Source organism: Mustela nigripes, chromosome 7, assembly GCF_022355385.1.
Source record: "Mustela nigripes isolate SB6536 chromosome 7, MUSNIG.SB6536, whole genome shotgun sequence".
Taxonomy (NCBI): Eukaryota; Metazoa; Chordata; class Mammalia; order Carnivora; family Mustelidae; genus Mustela; species Mustela nigripes.
Genome location: NC_081563.1, coordinates 51483763 through 51505201, shown reverse-complemented (window position 1 = coordinate 51505201; position 21439 = coordinate 51483763). Strand labels below are relative to the sequence as shown.

The 21439-nt window shown below is 38.9% G+C and overlaps 1 protein-coding gene across 4 annotated transcripts in view; it reads right to left on the bottom strand.

Moving 5' to 3' along the window:
- The window catches only part of EXOC6B (exocyst complex component 6B), a 616111-nt gene that overhangs the window by 155273 nt on the left and 439399 nt on the right, over positions 1-21439 (bottom strand). For all 4 annotated transcript variants that reach the window (XR_009405326.1, XM_059405853.1, XM_059405856.1 and 1 more), the window contains one exon: positions 267-340. Coding sequence is in view for 3 of the 4 variants with exons in the window: in XM_059405853.1 (XP_059261836.1) it covers positions 267-340 (74 nt within the window). In the remaining variant the exon portion in view is untranslated. The remainder of the gene's footprint in view (positions 1-266; positions 341-21439) is intronic.

The following is a 21439-nucleotide window of genomic DNA, read 5'->3' as shown; positions in this document are numbered from 1 at the left end:
TGAGGGTCACTTGAGTCCCTCTAGTCTCTGGGTCCCTCCGTCCACCTCCTGCCTTTCCTTCTACCCACAAAACCTTTAACTCCACCATAGCTAAGGATCCCAGATAGCTAAATAAAAGAGGTGGCCTCAAACACAGGGAAAAACCCTTAGGTCTCCAGTGTGAATCGCCAACGCCAATCCCCCCCCCTCCCCTTTTCCTTAAGACCTGATGGTCTTCAGTCACACATCTTAAAAGAAAAACAAAAAACAAAAACACAAAGACTTACTTGTCTCAAGTCGATGAAGGCCAACTGCAGCGTGTCCTCCTGGAACCCAGGCACCGGGCCGGATCTGGCAAACTCTGTGGGAAAGAAAAGAGGATAAAAAGCGCCTTTAACTAACCATGGACAGGGAGATTGGCAGACGGATGACAGGGAAGACAAGAGAGGCTGGGGGAGAGGAGGACCAAGCTTCTAAGGAGTCATGTCTCTCTCCCTTCAGCTTCTTTGTTTGCCCTTCAAAATTCGTGTCATCAAAACACCATTAATTCCAGCATCCTGACAGCAAGGAAACTGTACTAATTCGACCTGAAATTTATTCCCATGAGCCGCCCTGGGCTTCAGAGTGTTTGTTTTGTGAATGGACAAACAACTTGCAAAGGAGGAGGGAGTGGGGGAGAGAGAAAAGTTTTTCCTCTCAACACAATAAAATCTTCAGCTGTGAAACTCTTTTCAGTTCTGAAAGCTATTTATATTTTAGATCGCTGAAGGAATTTTCTAATTTCACGCCTGTCACCTCATTCCCCAAGCATTTATCAAAAAATATTCCCTGCCACATCATTAATTATTCCCTCACTGATTATTTGTATTATCTCATGACTACATTATTGCCAACACACACACACACACACACACACACACACACACCCCGCAGAAGCTGTCCGGATCTACTGCTTAGCTCTTGAGCAAAGGAGTATTTGCAGATATGAAAAGGCCCATCTAAATAAATCTCGCTGCAAAAGCTTAGGGAACATTTGCACATGTCCATCCTACTGGTGTACTCTTTGTCCTTGACTTCTACTTCTTTTCCACTCCCGAAAATTCTTTGTTCTCTTCCTGCTACCACAGTTTAGTCTTTGGTCAAAGAGACCACATGAATGTTATTTGCAATTTACACTAGCGCCTTGGGTACAAGCTCAGTTTATGGCTCTGTCTTGTACATCGTTAACAAGAAGACAACTGCACAGGGCTATAGGGACAGACACTAGTTACAGTTAAGAATGTCAAGTTTTATCGTCCCTAAGCCCAGCTTATTATGAAATCAAAAGGTCTCGTTTAAGCTCCCTACACATATGCGTGCATGCGCGCGCGCACACACACACACACATCATACGGAGAGAGAGAGAAAATTCAAGAGTCGGATAGTTACTATGTCTTGAATTCTGTCTGTAAAGCCAAAGTGCGATAGACATTTAATATCAATCTACTATTTACCTCAAAAATAACTCGAGTATTGGCTCAAAGCAAATATGAAAAGGAATGTTTTCCTTTCAATTATGTTCTTTCTCTGGGAATGAATTTAAGAAATTATACAGACTCGGTATCATACTTTTCTTCTGAAATTAAGGAAAACTACTTGCAACATCCAGTAGCTGGATAGATTTAAATGATGATTTGTGAACAATTATAGGAATTCCTTTTTTTTTTTTTAATATTTTCCATCTGGGGCTTCTTAGACATAATAGGTTTTCATAACATCCTTGTCCCACTTAAAAAAAATAATGCTAACAAGTTAAGTTGCAGGGATTATGGAAACATCATGTGAAATACAATTTAATAAAATTTATTAAGCTAACATATAGCACAGATGTATTCTACCACTGCACACAAAATATTCTTACTTTAGACATTTCAACAAAAATGACTCTCCTAAGTGGAAGGAGAGAAATTGTATTTAGCATGATTAGCAGCACTAGGTTTCTATTTGCATTGAAAAGAAAATTCAAGTACCATTTGTAAGTTAATTCTATGATATTACAACCCAAATGACTCAAGTTTTACAAGAGTAAAATCCTACAACCGTACAAATACTTGATGAGGGCCATGTTAATCGAATGCCTGGCCACCTCTGTCCTTCCTATCTTACAGAAGCCATTCTGTGAGCTAACCTTGTAGATAGTGGCTGTTCAAGTCAGACATACAATTTTCCCATATTCTGCTCTTACAGAAAGCAGTTCTTTGAATTATAGCCACAGTCACTCTCTTTGACAACCCTGATCGTCAGTGGTCAACTTAAATAAGCTTCCCAGGCCTGCTGGTTTCATCCAAGGTCAGTAGCTCTCCCCTACTGCTCCTGCAAGAGTTGAGGCTTTGTTGAATCATTTGAGGTACTGAAGTCCTCTTTGTCGGTGGAAACCTTTCTTGAGTCAAAGGCAGCCACGGTCAAGGTGTTCTGCTTACCTACAAATGTCCGACTCAGCAGAACTACCCTGGGATAAGTGGTTCAAATGCCTGAGAGCTGCTACCCATTCTCACATTTGCATCTTGAGCATGATCCCTGGGGCCTTGGGATGGTGCTGCCGAAGCCACGCAGGAATCCAGATGTGACACATGTTAGTTCTCACAGTCTGACTTTATAGGCCGCATTTTTATGACACACCGAATCTTCCAGTTTCCCAGAGGACAGGGTGGCCTTTTGGATTTGATTCTCCTTTTATAAATCAAAAGGAATCCAAGAGTGACAACTGCATCAAGGTATGGCAAAGTAGAGACTGATTTCACATACAGTTTACGGAAATATCTAATGATCGTATATTTGACTTCATGTTTGTATTTTTACCTCATTGTTTTATGCATCTAATTCTTGTCTTCTCATTAGATAAGGAAACTCCTTAAGGATAAGGACCAAACTGCTGAACCTAACAAGTATTTAAAATAGTAGATACTCAACAGATACTCATTTATTCATTAAATAAGTTACAAAAACAGCAAGATTTGTTAATCACACATATTCTTCACTACCAACGAAAGTCTGAGGATTGCAACAGGTAATGTGTCCTTAACATGAGTATCAAAAAGCAGGATTTAGGAATTTATGACTTCCTTAAAACCAGATGCACAATGATTGAGGGGCTGGGTTTTGAAGTCATACTAGCAGAGTTTGAGCCCAAGATATGGGGTCTATGGGAATGGGCAAATTACTTAATCTCCTTAAAGCTTCAACGGCTTTTTCTCAAAAATGAAGAAAAGAGTACATTCCTTATGGTGCTACTATGAGGATTAAATGAAATAACACATACAAAGCAGTTGGCAAAGTGCCTGGCATATATCATAATTGATTATCATTACAATTAGTTTTTTGTGTGAATATACAGTTCTCTGGGAAGAAGTTTCAAAGGCTTTACTGAATTCTCAGAGGGCTGGTGAGCCAACAAAAGTTAAAGAAATGCTGTTCTTGGGGCACCTGGGTGGCTCAGTGGGTTAAGCCTCTGCCTTTGGCTCAGGTCATGATCCCAGGGTCCTGGGATCAAGCCCCGAATGGGGGCGGGGGGGGGGGGGGGGGGGGGGCGCGGGGCGGGGGGGGGCGGGGGGGGGGGGGGGGGGGGGGGGGGGGCCGGTCTCTGCTCAGCAGGGAGCCTGCTACATCCTCTCTCTGCCTGCCTTTCTGCCTACTTGTGATCTGTCAAATAAGTTAAAATCTTAAAAAAAAATGTTTTTAAGGAGTGTAAAAGTTACAGAAAAGAAGGTATATTGTTAAGTGAAGGCACAAGTGGGGAAAGAAAACCCCACCAAAAAAAGTATTTTGCTTAACAAATAGTCAACACTCCTTCACATTCTTACATACACTTAAGTCTATGAGATCTGGCAATCATTTTTTAAAACAATATTAACATCTCAAAAATATCCAGTAGGTTCACATTCCTAATAATCTTCATATTATAGTGATATAAAATTACCAAAAGAGAAAAAGAAGGTATTCCATTAATTTCAAAATGCTTTCTAGACTTCTTGAAAGCTGATCTTAAAATTAAATAACACTGTCACTCAGAGGGGAAAGGAAAAAAAATTAAATAAACTTTAAAGTTATCTGGTACATTCACATTTGGCTGAAGAAAAAAACCATAAACACCATAAAACCTTAATTAGAATAAAATGGTAGAGTCAGATTAGAAGGGGTTTTGAGAAGTCAAAATAACTGTCTTAGTCTATAATCTGTGTATCTAGATAGGATATCTGGGAGTTTATTAAGAGCAAGTTGTGAGAAACAGAAAATAAAAGCAGTTCTTTAGAACTGACCAAAGGAGAACAATCATGTTCTTAAGGGTATACAGAGTCACAAAATGACAGATCTGCTTTATGCAAATTGTCCATGGGGCAAGAACAATTTTCAAAAGAAGAAGAGCAACAAGGTAAAATTTCTTTCTTTTTTTTTTTTTTTAAAGATTTTATTTATTTATTTGACAGACAGAGAGCACAGTAGGCAGAGAGGCAGGCAGAGAGAGAGAGAGGGAAGCAGGCTCCCTGCTGAGCAGAGAGCCTGATGTGGGGCTCGATCCCAGGACCCTGAGATCATGACCTGAGCCGAAGGCAGAGGCTTTAACCCACTGAGCCACCCAGGCGCTCCGATAAAATTTATTTCTGAAAAGCAAACTAGCACAATATCTGACAAATAGGTAAAACAGCAATTGTTGGAGGAAACCACAGTTGGTTTAAATAAGAGGAAGCTGTGAAGACAGCAGGCAAAACAGTAACCAGAGGGTCCCTGGATACATCATTTACTTTGGCTCCCAGCAACCGTTCAGGTCAGACACACAATGAAGATTGCCATCATCAGCCCCCATGAGAGGGATTCGAGGTTTGGTTCTGGCCAAAATGCCAGGTGAGAAAGAAAACTCCGTACCTAGGAGCCCAAAGTACGCTGGGTACTTGTTTATACCTTAGGATCATGTCAGGTCACATGTGGTTTTTGTGGGATCGAAAAAGTAAGAGCCGCTGTTGCTGTATTCACATAATGGTTTCCTGGTATCTGGCTCCCTGAGGCCGCAGGTGAGGGGTGTGCCAGACTTGGAAGCGTGGCTCTGGGGAAGCTAACCCCTTCTTGCATCACTTCTCTGCAGCTCCACTAAGCTAATTACAGAGAGATGCTGAAAGACTCCCCAGGGAATCCACTCAGGGCCCTGCTGGTCAGAGAAAGGTCGGCCAGAACCTAAGGAATTAGAATTATGACCGAAGGAGCTAGACAGCCAGGACACAGGAAAAGGAGTTGGGGGGGGGGGGGCGGGGAACACCTTGTAGATGCCACTGATTCTACGGGTCTAAGTGTGTTTGCATGGACACGTGATCATAAAAACCACACAGCTTTATTTAGTCAGGGAAGGAACTCTGGCTGCACATTATTCCCTGCTTTTACACACCTTAAGTATAAAACTCACCACATCTCCAACCCCAAGAAGGGCAGAGGAGAGCACAGTCTCACTCGAACGGATTCTCCAAGTTCTGGGAGAGAAACCTGATGAAAAGTGATGATGCTAAAATCTGATCCCGAATGCCAAACCGGTACTCCAAACAGACTTACAATTACTATTCGTGTTTATTGTTCTAAATTCAATTCTCCAAGCTCCTTTTGCTCTGAAAGACCACGGAAAGCTAGGATGGAGAGACATGGCTTTTTAATTAAGAAAGAATTAATCTCCCATTAGCGAAGAAACGGCCCCCAGCAAGAAGGAACTTCCTCGCTCCTGCTATGTTAACAGGTCCATCTGTCTCCACCTGGCTGTCCCCCGACAGTACCGCTGAGAGGAAAGGATGGTCCTGGCACTTTCATGACTGGTGTCAGTGACAGCACATTTTCACCTGGAGAGAAAAGCTGTTTTATGCAGAATAAACCTAGAAAAGCAGAGAAGCTAATTTCTACTTCTTACTTAACATATAAGAAGAATCAGTAAACAGTCTAATGAAACTGGTTAGCTGAATCTAGTAAAGCAAAGTAAAAAATAATTCCATGCAAGTTTAAAAAGACAGTGATGGCAGAAGTTCCTACCATGTCATGGAGCCCAGGGGACACTGGGTGCATTTACGGAAATAAAGTGCTGTTTTTCGTCTGAAGAAATAATACTTTAAATGATGGATAAGAATCCGTAGCTGCCGTCACTAAATTAAACAGAGTGACTTTTGCCTTGTGTGGTTCTTTGCAGAGGAAGAAGGGTTGAGGAAAGTGAGGACCGTACCGAGTGGCAGAACAATGTCACGCCCATGGCAATGGACTTTACCTTAATATTCCACAGAAAAATAAATAGCCAAAAGCATAGCAGAAGACGACCTAGGACTCAAGTCTACAACCTATAATCCTAAAGCTGAAGGATGCATTTCTAACTACTGAGGATTCCTGCGGATGAGAAAATGAAAGCCCAAAAGGTTAAGTCAGTGACCTAGTTAGAATCTGATCCTTCTGGGTCTGTCCTTCTATTATTTCAATATGCATCCCCCACCTGGAATGTCTAAAAGCGAATATTCCCTTTATATGCATATTAAATATTCCTCCCCACTTAGTGAGGAATAATAAAATCATAAAAATATGCAGATTGGTACAAAGCCATAATTTTCCTCTAAAGTTCCTGAATGCTTCACAATTTTACAAAACAAGGGCCAACTGCATAATGTATATTTCAAAATTAGGGTGAAAAGAAGCTTCTCCCAATTAGCAATCAGCAGAGCTCCTGTGTATAATCTCTGGAAAGCTGAGGCTCTGCCATGAGAGAGGTGGGCTTCCTGAGAGATGAGAAAGACTCGTGCTCTGAAGTAGTAACTTTATATCCTTGGCATTTTTACTATGCTTTTAAGGACTTAATTTTATCCATGTGTTTGTTCAGCACTGATGATTCTGCTGCATGAACATATACACAAAGCTGTGGCTATCTGAAATTTTACAGAAGAAGTTGGAGAAGGATTCTGCAGGTCATTTAACATAACAGGGAAAAATCAAATTTCTAGAAAAGCACTGTCCAAAAAGAAACACAAGCCCCATATGTAATTGTAGGATTTCTAGTAGACATATTAAAAACAGAAACAAAATTTAATTTAAAATTAGTAATTAATTTAAAATTAGTAATATATCTTGTTTGCTCCAATATATACATGCATTTCAATTTTAACACAAAACTAATATTTTAGAGGTGCCTGGGTGGCTCAGACGGTTAAGCGTCGGCCTTCAGCTCAGGTCATGATCTCAGGGTCGTGGGATCCGTCCCACATCGGGCTCTCTCCTCAGCAGGGAGTCTGCTTTTCCCTCTTGCTCTCCCTTTGTGTTCTCCCTTTCTCTCTCTCTCAAATAATAAAGTAAAATCTTAAACAAACAAAAAAAAAAGCGAAACTAATATTTTTAAAATTATTCATGTTTGGGACACTTTGCTGCCTCAGTCAGTGGAGCATGTGACTCGTGATCTCAGAGCTGTGAGTTCAAGTCTCACATTGGGCATGGTGATTCAGTATGTATTTTACATTTACAGCACATCTCCTTTTTTGACTAGCTACATTTCAAATGTTCAAATGGCCACTTAAGGCTGGTAGCTAGAGCATTGGACAACACAACTTTAGATGACATCATACTGTAATGTATGTAAATTAAAATTAATTGTGCCACAGGGCGCCTGGGTGGCTCAGTTGGTTAACTGTCCAACTTTTAGTTTCGGCTCAGGTCAGGATCTCAAGGTGGTGAGATCCAGTCCTGTGTTGGGCTCTGGCACAGTGGGGAGTGTGCTTGGGGTTCTCTCTCTCTCTCCCTCTGCCCATCCCCCAGCTCATGTTTTTTTTTTCTCTCTCTCTCTCTCTCAAAAATTTAAAAAAAAATTTTTTTTTAATTAATTCTGCCCAAGAATGACTTCAGATTTTGAAATGACAAAGAATGACCCTTCCTAAAATTCACAGCAGGTTGAATTCTATTTTTCACATTGGCTGTGAAATTAGGATTAAAGCAAATGCCCATGATGCTATACAATGGGTTCTACTCAGCTCATATTATAATATTATATATAATTATATATATTATAATTCCTATGCCCTCAGGGAGCTACATACTTTGTATAATACATTCTTCACCTTTCCTGTCAACACATTTTTCTATTACCTCTCTATTAATCCTGATATTTGTATTCTCATCTTTCTTCTCTTCAACCCATTTTTTTTCTTTCTTACACATCTGCCCCCCTTATCTGTGGGGGGATATGTATCAACTCACCCAGTGGATGAGTACTGAACCCCATATATACATACTATGTTTTTTCCTATACATACATACCTATGTTAATTTATAAAATAGGCACAGTAAGAGATCTACAAAAGAACAATTATAATAATATACTATACTAAAAGTTATGTGAATGTGGTGTCTCTCTCAAAATATCTTATTGTACAATTCTCATCCTTCTTGTGATGACATGAGAAGATAAAATGCTTGTGTGATGAGATAAAGGAGATGAGAGATGTGGGCTTTATGACACAGTGTTAGTCTACTACTGACTTTCTGATGCTACCTTAGGAGGATCAACTGCTTCCAGATCACAGCTGATCTTGGGTAATGGAAACCGCAGGAAGGAAAACTATGGATAATTGGAAGCTCTAGTACCTAATTTACTTATTTTTTCAATTTACCCTGTTGAAAGTGATCTCAAATCATTTTTGGAAAAAGCAGTAGGGTGTCCATTTTTTCAAATGATGACAGTTGATGAGTATGGAAGTTTCTGGGCAAAGTTTACTGCCTCAGTTTCCCCAACCAGTGATGACAGTGACAATCCTGATCTATAATTGCAAAACATTTTATAATGTGCAACAGAAAATAAATGCTGATTCCTTAAAAGGAAAAGGATCAAGACTCACTATCAGAACTCCAAACATGGTGGACGAGTATCATATCACACTATGAAAAATGCTGAAAGTCAGAGAAATGACTAAGGTAGGTTCCACATGGGAAGTTTCCAAAGTTAAAAAAGCTAGATTATTTTTTAAATTATATTAATATAATTCTTTCCAAACTGAGAGTAGTTAGTATTTCTTTGATATATATTTCATAGATGTTCCCACAATATGCTAGGAAAACTAAGTCTCATAATGTAAGCTGATGTCCACAAAAGATAGATGTATCATTAGATGAGATTCTAGTCCTTTCTAAAATCTGCTTATGTGACCTTGGGCCAATCATGTAAGGTTTTAGTACCAGATGTCTCTGCTGTAAAATGTATTTCACTTACTTAAAGCTATAGGACTAAATCAAATATATTCTTGAGTTCTGTGATATGGTAAAGAACATATCTGGTCTTTTCCCCCAGAAATCGAGTTTCAGATATGCTGGAAAGCTCCTGAACAACTGGAGTTGCCATTCACAATGAGCTTCTTTGGACCACACCTATGTTTATACTAACAAGATTGCTCAAGTATGCCCTCAGTTTTAAAGACAAAGCTCAGCCCCAACCCCAGTCTCCAGCAAGGGTAAAGGGGTTAGAGATTGATTTCATTTATGTAGCCAATTACTTACTCAATCATGCCCATGTAATGCAAAAACTCTGGACACTGAAGCTCAGTAAGTCTTCTTGATTAGTGAACACATTGATGTGCTGGAAGGCTGACATGCCCAAACTCTAATGAGGAAAGGTTGTGAAAATTCTGTGCTGTCTTCCTCCTCCCCAGGACCCTGATCTGTACATATCTTCCATTTGGGTGTTCCCAAGTTACAGCCTTTATAATGAACCTATAATCCTTAGTACAGAACTTTAAATGATTTCTGAGAGTTTTCTAGTAAATTATTGAAACCAACGGAGCATGGGGAACCCTGAGTCTGCAGTCACCTCCGAAGAAGTATGAGTGGCTTGGACATCTGAGACTTGTGGTTGATATCTGAAGAGAGGCAGTCTTATGGGACTGACTCCTTAACTTGTGGGGTCTGTTATAACTCCAGGTTGTTAGTGCTAGAATTGGATTGAAATGTAGGACATGCAACTGGTGTCAGAGATTTGCTGTTGGAACACAAAGTCCCATCCAGATCAAGTGTGACAGAACTTGATATGGGGTCCACTGTAACATCTAGCCTATAGCCACAAACATGCCCCCGCATAATTAATGTGAAAATTACTAGAATTGGATACAATAAAATAATAGGCTTCCCCCCTCTACATGGTCATTTTTTCATTGAATTAAAAATTTAAAGATATTAAATTAAAACAAGGCTTCATTATTAGACATAATTTCTCACATGGCCAAGTAAAAAGTTCTGTGTATCTTGCCCAGAGAAAGTTAACATTTTCTATATTTACTAGATTTGCTTCTTTGCTTCATGAAATTGTTTGACTATCTGCTGTGAAGTTTTCCCCCTACAATGGAAATCTAATGTAAAGTATTAAAACAATGATCTAACATCCATGCTAAATGTTTGCATTAGATCAATATCAACATAAATACTATTCTGGTTACATAGGCTAATGGATTTACTTACAGAGGTCAAGACCTAAATGTGGGACCTCAGGATCCATCTTACTTAGAGAACGTAAACTGTGCCACTGAGAACTCAGTTTAGAGTGTGTTTTCCCTTTTCTCCTTGCCCCCTAAAACAAACAAAGAAATAAACAAAAACAAAAGAAGAGAATCTCTGTTTGTGCAACCTGAGCCCTTGGGCTGATCGTTACTAGGTAAAGGTCAAGAAACGGACTTCCAACACAGCTATGGAGCTCTAGAAGAAGGATTAAGGATTTTAACTCCTAGGTACTGCTGAGAGGGAGATGAGTGTTTAAAGAGAATTTACATTAGCTGCAAGAAAAGGAAATGAAAATAATTGTTTCTGAAGGCACATAAGCAACTTCTTTCTGTGATACACTGGTGCTTTTAAAGGACTATCGTAAGGGCCAGAAGGTGTAAGAGATAAATGAACATTTCAAGTATTAAAAGCACTCTGGTCGTTCAAATGATCCTTGCTGAAAAGCTCTCTAAAATGCTTTTCTAGCCAAGAGTAGAGAACCTCACCCTTTCCCCTGGTTAATTGTCCAGGCAGGGGCTTTGGCTAAACCTGTTTCCATCCGCTGACAGAAGAACAGTTGACAATGAGATTCCAGTGACTCAGAGGGAAAGGGCAGGTCTCAAGCAGGCTGACTGCTGGGATTTGGTGGAAAATGGCTATTTGAATTTCTCCAGAAAGGTACCTCATTCAGAAGAAAGGGAAGAGGATGACAGAAAGAAGAGGAAAATGACTAGGCAAATTTTACTGATGCCCACAAAGAAAATAAAGGAAGAATTATTTTTCTTTTCTTCCCAGTTACATTATATAAAATGTTTGGTGTTATTTGCTATTAAACAGTCCAAATCATTAGGCTGAACTAGGGCAACATAAAGAAATATAACGACTGAAATTCTCAGAGGCAATGAAATAACCTATTCTTTCTTCACTTTCAAACTCAATTTCTGAAAGAGCTGTTTACAAGCATTGATTCAACTTCTTTATCTTCTATTCATTCCTGACCTCTCTGTAATCTGGTTTCTACTACCCCAACTTCCACCAAAAGTACTGTCTCTAGAATTTACATTGGCTTCCTTCTTACTAAAGCAACACTTTTCCAGTCCTTATCTTACCTGACATTTGCACGATCATGCAGTATTACATAAAATTATTCACTGATTTTTAAAAAGATTTTATTTATTTATTTGACACAGAGAGAGTGAGAGAGACTGCGCAGGGGCGAGCGTACAAGCATGGGGAGTAGAAAAGAGAGAGGGAGAAGGATCCCTGCTGAGCAGAGAGCCTAATGCAGGGCCCACTCCCTGGACCCTCATATCATGACCTGAGCCAAACACAGCTATGCAACCAACAGGCACCCCAAATCATTCACTGTTTATCTGAAATTCAATTTCCCCCCTGAAATTCACATTTCACTGGGTGTCCTGTTTTTTATCTGGTGACCCTACTAGTTCCTATATTTAGGCTTGTCCCTCTTCTATGCATTTTTCACAATTTTGCCACAGTGGTTTTCCTAAAGCAGAAAATGACCATGTTGCGTTCATGCAATAAAACATGACCAGCTCCCTATGTACCTAGAATGAAGTATATACTTCTCAATAAGTCTTCCACGAGCTAGCAGGGATTATATTTTCATCATTTCCTTTTGGCTATCCTACTTCATTTCATCCTATTTCTTGTCATAATGAACTAGTTTTAGTTCTCTAATACGCCACACCTTTTATTTCCTCCCAGAATTTATATGAACATCTGCCTTAGACAGTACATCCTTCCTAACCTACATCCTCCTTGAGAGGCTAACTCCTACCCATGTATTTCCATTGGATAGCCTAGTCCAAACCATTCATATTTAAGAAATGAGTAAGGAGATTTTAAAAGAAATTAAGTGTATTATTCACAGCTACTTAGTGATCAAACAAAGAGAAAGGTCTCAATTCAACAGTGACCTACCATACCCCTTTCTCCTCCCAGGAAAGGAGTGGAAAATAGAAGTAAAATATAGATCAACCACAATCACAGAATCTTATAGCCAAAACTTATAAAATTCTATACATTGAATTGAAACATAGGAAACTTAGCTTTTCTAAATGGAAGTGTTGGCAATGATATTTCCCTCATATTTTCTAAATTCCAATCTTAGAAATATAAAAATTGGAAATGCTAAGGTGATCTTCTGGAGACATTCAGGTCTCCTCAACTTTTCTCTCCCTCCTCTCTCTCATTCTTACACACATATACATATACTGATAAAATAGAGAAAGAGAGAAAAAAAGACAAATTTTTATAATTTGTAATGCTAAAAGTAGACTAGATGGTTTAACTCAAATCAGAATCTGTTAAATGCTGAAATGCAGAGCAAGTAATGATTGAGAGACATTAATTTTTTTTCCTTTAAAATGTCTTATAAAAACTAGGACTCTCATCAATTTTTTGAGATGTATGAGATATGTTCCACCTAAAGGTAGCAGATGGATTAGAATGTTATGGGAACTTCTTGAAGACCTGGGTAGAAGTCTGTCAACGGTCAACAATTAAAATAATTTTTAAATAAATGTGCTATTTAATATGGCTTCCTGATTTACACCCTATAAAATGGCCCAATTATAATTAATAGTTTACTGGCCTCAGCCCCAAAGACATCATGACGTGAGGGCCAAAGAAAATACGAAATGTACAAAATGCCCCAGTATAAACACTTGGAGACAAGCGAGAACAGTGAACACATCAGATATTCTTGGGAGACTCTGGGTTATTACAAAGCATTAAGATTTGGGCCTAAATGAGTAAAAGGGATGTACAAATGGCTTGATGGAAGGAAGCAGCAATGCTAAAGAAATAAAATAACTTTCAGCTGAGCGGCCATTTGGAGCTAGTTGATACAGCAGAAAGTCATGGCCATATGCTGCTCTGGGGCTAGTGGTGAGTCTCAGGTTTGCGATGATTAAGATGGGTAATGATTTCTACTGGCTCATTTCTCCCTAAAAATGCTTTTGGGTGTTTCAAAGCAAATCATGGGGATTAATGAAACATTTTAAATAACTGGTTTTTTTTTTTTAATGAAGAAACAATAAAAAGATTTTGTAGAATAATAAATTGCTAGGATATACTCCTTCTACTGTAAGAAAACCTCTTTTTCTAAGTTTGGGATGAAGGTCAAGTGACAGGAAAGTAGCAATAACCACCATATAGTTTTAATTTTTTCCTTCCTTGAAAAGGCATTTCTTAATTGTTCTGGTCCCTGAACTTTCAAAGTGTATAAGGTCCCAAAGTTGTGGAAAAATAAGAAATAAAATCAGAAACAGCTAAAATGGGAAATGCAGAGAAAGAGGGAAGGAGCACCAACTGTGGAGTATCACTTAAACAAAAAAACAAACAAATCTGGTATTCTTCTTTCCAAAACCAAGTAGCAGGAAAATAGCCTTTTGGAAACTACTAGTTGTTTAAGGTAAATCTCTTACCTCCCCCAGCCACCCCCAAGCACCCCTTGAAATAAAATCAGGAAGAAAAATCTAAACAATTTCAAAGAGGAATCAGTCATTGTCCTTTAAATTTAGAGATGGGACAAGTACCATGTTTTCCAAACAGATAGACAGAATTTAGGGTATTAGGAGAGTTTGTCACAGAAAGGGAAACTTGATTCAAAATTATGTTCCTTCATATAGCAGGTCCTTTGTATTATGCCCCACAAACAATCCCAGGTAACATTCATTACTAGAAAAAGTACTTTGTGTTGGCCAATCTCTGGAAGCCAATGGCAGGCTTGACACTGATGTATAAGAAGGTTAGAGAAGCATGATCCATCTCCATTTGCTTGACAAGGATGGCATCTTAGGCCATGGTGAGGAAGAGCAGGTTGCCTGCCCTCACTGCTCAGGTTGGCAGCATCTACTATCAAATGACCAGGTGTCTGGCAGTGGGCTCAGAGACACAATGACTTCCTTATCTTCTGGAATTCAAGGAACTTCAGCCCATGAGCAAAGTAAGTGCTGAGTGGGCAGTACTCACTGACCCATGTCTGAGAAGAGTCCTCTTAGAGGGTACAAGTCTATCATCCATAGTCAAAGAGAAGTGACATTGCCATTTTAATGGCAGGGAAAACTTTTATTTGGGTTCTCCAAAGCAGAGAGACACATCATAATAGCTCAGCACCTAGCATGAGCTTACAGTCATGGGAAGACTACAGCAAACAAAGCAGGGCTTTCGTACCACCTATTTTGGATAGAAGGAAGATGTTTGCACTTTGAGCTCTTTGCACATCATTTTAGATCTGAAAATGCAAGCTCGATCCTGCATTTAAAAAGAACTGGTAAGGATCTGGAATGTGGGAGAGGGATGAAGCCCTACAATCAAATCGGTAAGTTTCAAAGAAGATTTTTGCATAATACATTGCTGTGTACCTAAGAGGCTATCGCCTCTGTTTTCATCCTACAAATTCCCACTGTACTTGAGTTTAAAATCTGACTTCTTGTATAGGATATCTACAGTGTTCCAGGTCTTGCAGAAAAAGCAAAGAATGCAGAGAATAAACTTCTGATTTCTGCATATATACATATACATTGCCAACTTCATGATTCTCCCTTGCATCTGTAAGTTTCAGATCTTGAAACAAAATGAGAATTAGAAACAGGAATAAAAAATGAAATGGAGAAAAGGGAAAAACAAATGATAAAATAGATAAACAAAATATGTTCTGTTAAGACTGGCTACCCGAATTCCTGTAGACTTCCAGTAGAGAATGAAAGAAGAGATATAAAATATTTTTCTGATTCCATTAACCAGTCATTCAACCAAAAGACAAAACTCATTAGCCATGGAAGTTGCCTCATGGAACAAGTTATTGTCTCCATCATATTAAAAGTAATAATGACTAATTATCCTTAGATTTGCCCATGCGCAGAGCACTGCAAATTGTAAAAAACAAGTTTATTTTTCTGCACACGAAGTCAAAATCTATCATCAATCTTCTTACCTATTGTTTCTCAGATGGAAGACAGCAGAAAGAGAAAGATTGTTTTAAAATTATAATTAGAAAGATGAAGTTGAACATAGAAGCTAGGGGATCTGAAATTAATGACACTGAAACACATAAAATGTCCTTCAATACTCTACCCATAGGTCATTTGCATCTTCAAGCCAGACCCTATGAAAAGAGGCATCTGTTATTTTCATATAACCCACAGAGATCAGATTTAAAATTTTACTCAGCTCAAATTTCCTCCTTTTGTCTCTCTTCGAACCTTAGATTCTTCAGATGGCTCCCTTTTAAGACTTGAAGAGGTACCAAATGCTCAAGATATAATCTGAAAAGTGTCCTTTAGATAAAGTATAAAAAATATACTTTAATTGGAAAGGAAGTCAATTCTAAACTTTTCACAAGAATCCCTTAGGAAATGGTGCCATTTGCTACAATGATTTAACATTTCCAAGATTTAATTTCATAGAGATCCAACTTCTCTCCTTTAAATCTATTTCTACCAGTACTCATGTCCCAATAACTGAGTTCCCAAGACATGGATTCATATTCTTTAGCATCCTCTGAAATTCAGGACTACTTAACCAGCACGTTTCATCATGGCAACTCCAAGTTTGCCCACGACCACCCTGACCTCTCCACAGGCTACTGCAGTGCTTCCGATCTTCGCTATACAGCTTGACTTTCTTCCTAAGTCCATTTTATCCAAAAGGCAATAGTATGAAGCAGACTCTGAGACAATCCTGCCTTAAAGAACCATATAGAAAGCATCTTGAGAAAAAAAATTATTGACGTATTCCAACGCTTATCGAATGTGTAAGAGCCCCACTCAAAGCCTGTTCTCTGCTTCTGCATATTCTGAGTCTAAGTCCCCTGGGGAACATGTCATTGTATATAACTACAATGAAAACTAATAAACACTTGATACTTACTGATACTGACAAATATTTATGTATGTAGGATCTGTAAAGCATTTCACATGCATTATCTTATTTAATCCTTATAACAACTCTCTACCAACATAAAAATATCCACAGGATCTCTCCTCCCACACTAAATAATGCTATCTTTAAACTAGACAGAAATTTAGAAATCATCTAGCCCAACATTCTTACTTTTGAATAAGGAGCCACAGGCCCAAACAGGCTTAAAGAGTTCCCAAGACCATGCAGCTGGTTGGTGGCAACAATGAGGTTGTAGAATACAAGTTATAAATGATAAAATGAAAAAATACAAATTAAATAAAATTTATAAATTATAAAATACAAGTTTCCTGACTTTCAGCCTACTTACCCTTTCTACCGATAGTGACAGTGACAAGGAGCATGGTAGCTAACAGTTATTGAGAATTTTTTATAAGTGATTACTTAATCACAACAAGTCTATGAGTTACACCAACCATAACTTCATTCTACAAAAAGAAACTGAGGCGTAATGAAGGAGTTAAGTGTGCCCAAACTGCTAAATGAAGATATTGGTTTCAAAGGCCAATCCGTCTATCACCTACAATTTTAATTACTATGCATTACCTGACTTATATATTGTGAATTAACCGTCGGTGGCAAAGATGGCTTTATATTCCACAGAGGCTGGTGGAAGGATATGTGTATACTGAAGCTGCCGATCATTGCCCTGAGAGGTGCACAACATCCTAAAGAATATTCCTTAGGATTCCAACTATATCGCAGGTTTTCTTGCTATGCATATCACAGGATATCCATCCAAGCTACTTCCTACTTGGACTCCCTCCCATTCTCAGAGCTGACAGAAGAGATCCAGAAATGGAGGCAGTTGCTAATCAAATCATTCTTACTCACTCAATAAGTATTTATTAAGCAAGCACCATATGTCAGGCGCTGTGCTAAGTGCTAATCAGGAACAATCAGGGCAGGCATGATCCCTAACCTAACCGATTTACTGTTTATGTTTTTCTTGGAGTCCATGAAATGCATATATTTAAAATAAGCTTTCCTTTATTCTTAAACTGGTTTGAGGAGATTTCTGTTCCTTGAAAATAAACATAGTCTAATTAAGACGGATTGTTAGGGACTGAGCTAGCAAACAAAAAGACTTCGGAGGAAAAGTAGAATGTTTGAAACTGGTTAGCAGGTGATGGCAGGGAAAAGGGCATTAAGACCTCCCATCATTTCCCAGGAAGTCAACAGTCTGAGGAATGTGGCAGCCAAGCTCATAATTAAGGTATTATTTTAAGTCACTGGGGAACTAAGTTTCCACTGAGAGTGAAACTTTGGAGAACTAGACTCTGCTGCCACTGATCAGTGGAAAGAAACTAAAGAACACGAGTTCCGTGAAAGCTTTGAATGACATACCAAACATGAAAATGGGGCAAACTCTGGTCCTTGCTAGAAGGTGGACCTCAACAATCCAAGCAAACAAAGGACAGTCGTGGGGCTCTATTGCAAGAATTCCCCTCTCTGCAGCTGGAGAGCTGAGTGGGTTGAAAAAGCAGCCAAGACATTGACCTTTTAAGTTACGAATTAATATATGAGCTGTCTTCATAATCTCACCATATTTCCTTGGTAAATGCAAGAGTACTACAAGGAATCATGGAACCTTGCTCCCTCGGCTTTCTCCCGAATGGTCTCCACCTGTCCTCCCCGCAGTCTGCTCTGCTACAGCCCCTCCCTCCCTGAATCTCGCCCTGTGACTCTGATCGAAACACAACCTGGGCTCAAAGGGTGCTATGCAAAATAAAAGTAAAGAAGAAAGAAATTATATCAGGAAGGAAATGTAAATAAGAGTTTCCTCAGGACTCTCAGCAGAAATAGGGAAAACGGTAGGGATATGCATTTTGCAGTACTTATTCAAGGACGACTAAACATCATCTTGATTGACGAATTAATTACTATAGGGCATCTCCCTGGAGAGGCTTGATTGAATGTACGAGCTAGCAGTTATTTTAACAGTTTGTTCGGTGGGCTGATGCAGACTGAGGTTTAGCACTGGCTTAGATGTTGTAAGGGCCAGAACTCCCTTCGCATAATATAAACTTCAAAGGCTGCAAAAGAAGAATGATATAGTGTGGGTGTGTCCCATATGCTTCCCTTATGTTTCTCACTAGGTCCTGAAGACTCTGTTCTCTCTCCCTCCACTCAAGAAGACATAGGTAAACAAATGCCTAAAGCCCTCTCTAAGACAGACTCCCGTGTGAGTGACCAAAGGTAGGTAATTAACTACATGGAAAAGGAGTCAAAAGTGGGTGGGCTCAAGCAGTGCAGAAAATCAAAAGTGAGTGCATTTATCCCAACTGGCAGTTGTTCGGGCCGGGCATTTAAGGTTCACAGAGAACACTTTATGAAGATTCTTTAGTTTTGAAACCCCAGTGGCAAAATCAAAAGCAAGCCTATTAAGGTTAGCCTATTAACCTTAGCTAGAATACACCCAAGACTGTATCACGAGGAGACTCAAAGCCATTTATTTTAGGGAATATATACAGAGATATTGAAATGTTAAAACTTTTTAGGAACTGTTGGATATTTTGAGCTTTAACTAATTCTTTAGGGATTTAGAAAGCTATCTGATCTTTCAGTGAGAGTGGAGCCTTATGGAGGGTAAGTGACAAATGGTGTTTTGCCATTATGTTCTATCCTAGTAGGCTTAGTGAGATCATAGATCTACTTTGAAGCTGTTTGCCAGAATCCTGAGTTTCAGCAGATTCTCCACATTGGTTTCCTGACCTGTAAAGTGAGCGCTATTATAAGAATGGTGAAATGGAAGATTTTCGAGCCCTTCCCAAAACAGTAAAGCAAGTCCAGATTAACTTGATTATTAAAGAATTGAATTTTAGGCAAGGTGCACTCTCTCTTACTTTCTTGTTCAAGGGCCCAGTTTATTCTGTGAAAAAAGACTGATGGGTCCTGGGAAATGGATTCCTCTAAATTTTAAAAGAAATGCAACCAAATGTGCCCTGGATTTGGCTTAATTATATTATACTTTCAATATACTGATCTTTTGAATAATTTAGGGACTTAAGTAGGTAAAAACTGAAAACATTTAACATTATGAACCATATCATAGTGGAAGTAGGAAAGAAAATAAGAAAAACACATTAAAGGATATGGATAGATTGCTCTAGGCAGTATAGACATTTTAACAATGTTTATTATTCTGATCCAAGAGCATGGAATGGTCTTCCATCTTTTTGTGTCTTCTTCAATTTCTTTCATGAGTGTTCTATAATTCCTCGAGTACAGATCCTTTACCTCTTTGGTTAGGTTTATTCCCAGATATCTTATGGTTCTTGGTGCTATAGTAAATGGAATTGATTCTCTAATTTCCCTTTCTGTATTTTCATTGTTAGTGTATAAGAAAGCCACTGATTTCTGCACATTGACTTTGTATCCTGCCACGTTGCTGAATTGCTGTATGAGTTCTAATAGTTTGGGGGTGGAGTCTTTTGGGTTTTCCATATAAAGAATCATGTCATCTGTGAAGAGAGAGAGTTTGACTTCTTCATTGCCAATTTGGATACCTTTTATTTCTCTTTGTTGTCTGATTGCTGTTGCTAGGACTTCTAATACTATGTTGAACAAGAGTGGTGAAAGTGGGCATCCTTGTCGTGTTCCTGATCTCAACGGGAAGGCTGTAAGCTTTTTCCCATTGAGGATGATATTTACTGTGGGTCTTTCATAGATAGATTTGATGAGGTTCAGGAATGTTCCCTCTGTCCCTATACTATGAAGCATTTTAATCAGGAACGGCTGCTGGATTTTGTCAAATGCTTTTTCTGCATCAATTGAGAGGACCATGTGGTTCTTCTCTCTTCTCATACTAATTTGTTGTATCACATTGACTGATTTGCGAATGTTGAACCACCCTTGTCAAAATTCCACCAGTATTCTTCAAAGAGCTGGAGCAAATAATCCAAAAATTTGTATGGAATCAGAAGAGACCCCGGATTGCTAAGGAAATGTTGAAAAACAAAAATAAAGCTGGGGGCATCACGTTACCTGATTTCAAGCTTTATTACAAAGCTGTGATAACCAAGACAGCATGGTACTGGTATAAAAACAGACACATAGACCAGTGGAACAGAGTAGAGGGCCCAGATATGGACCCTCAACTCTATGGTCAATTAATCTTCGACAAAACAGGAAAATATATACAGTGGAAAAAAGACAGTCTCTTCAATAAATGGTGCTGGGAAAACTGGACAGCTATATGTAGAAGAATGAAACTCGACCATTCTCTTACACCATACACAAAGATCAATTCAAAATGGATAAAAACCTCAACATGAGACAGGAATCCATCAGACTCCTAGAGGAGAACATAGGCAGTAATCTCTTCAATATCAGCCACAGCAACTCCTTTCAAGATATGTCTCCAAAGGCAAAGGAAACAAAAGCGAAAATAAACTTTTGGGACTTCATCAAAATCAAAAGCTTCTGCACAGCAAAGGAAACAGTCAAAAAAACAAAGAGGCAACCCACAGAATGGGAGAAGATATTTGCAAATGACAGTACAGACAAAAGGTTGATATCCAGGATCTATAATGAACTCCTCAAACTCAACACACACCAAACAGGCAAACATATCAAAAAATGGAAGAAGACATGAACAGACACTTCTCCAATGAAGACATACAAATGGCTATCAGACACGTGAAGAAATGTTCATCATCACTAGCCCTCAGGGAGATTCAAATTAAAACTACATATATAGTAAGATATCACCTTACACCAGTTAGAATGGCCAAAATTAACAAAACAGGAAACAACATGTGTTGGAGAGGATGTGGAGAAAGGGGAACCCTCTTAAACTGTTGGTGGGAATGCAGGTTGGTGCAGCCTCTTTGGAGAACAGTGTGGAGATTCCTCAAGAAATTAAAAATAGAGCTTCCCTATGACCCTGCCATTGCACTCCTGGGTATTTATCCCAAAGATACAGATGTAGTGAAAAGAAGGGCCATCTGTACCCCAATGTTTATAGCAGCAATGGCCACGGTCGCCAAACTATGGAAAGAACCAAGATGCC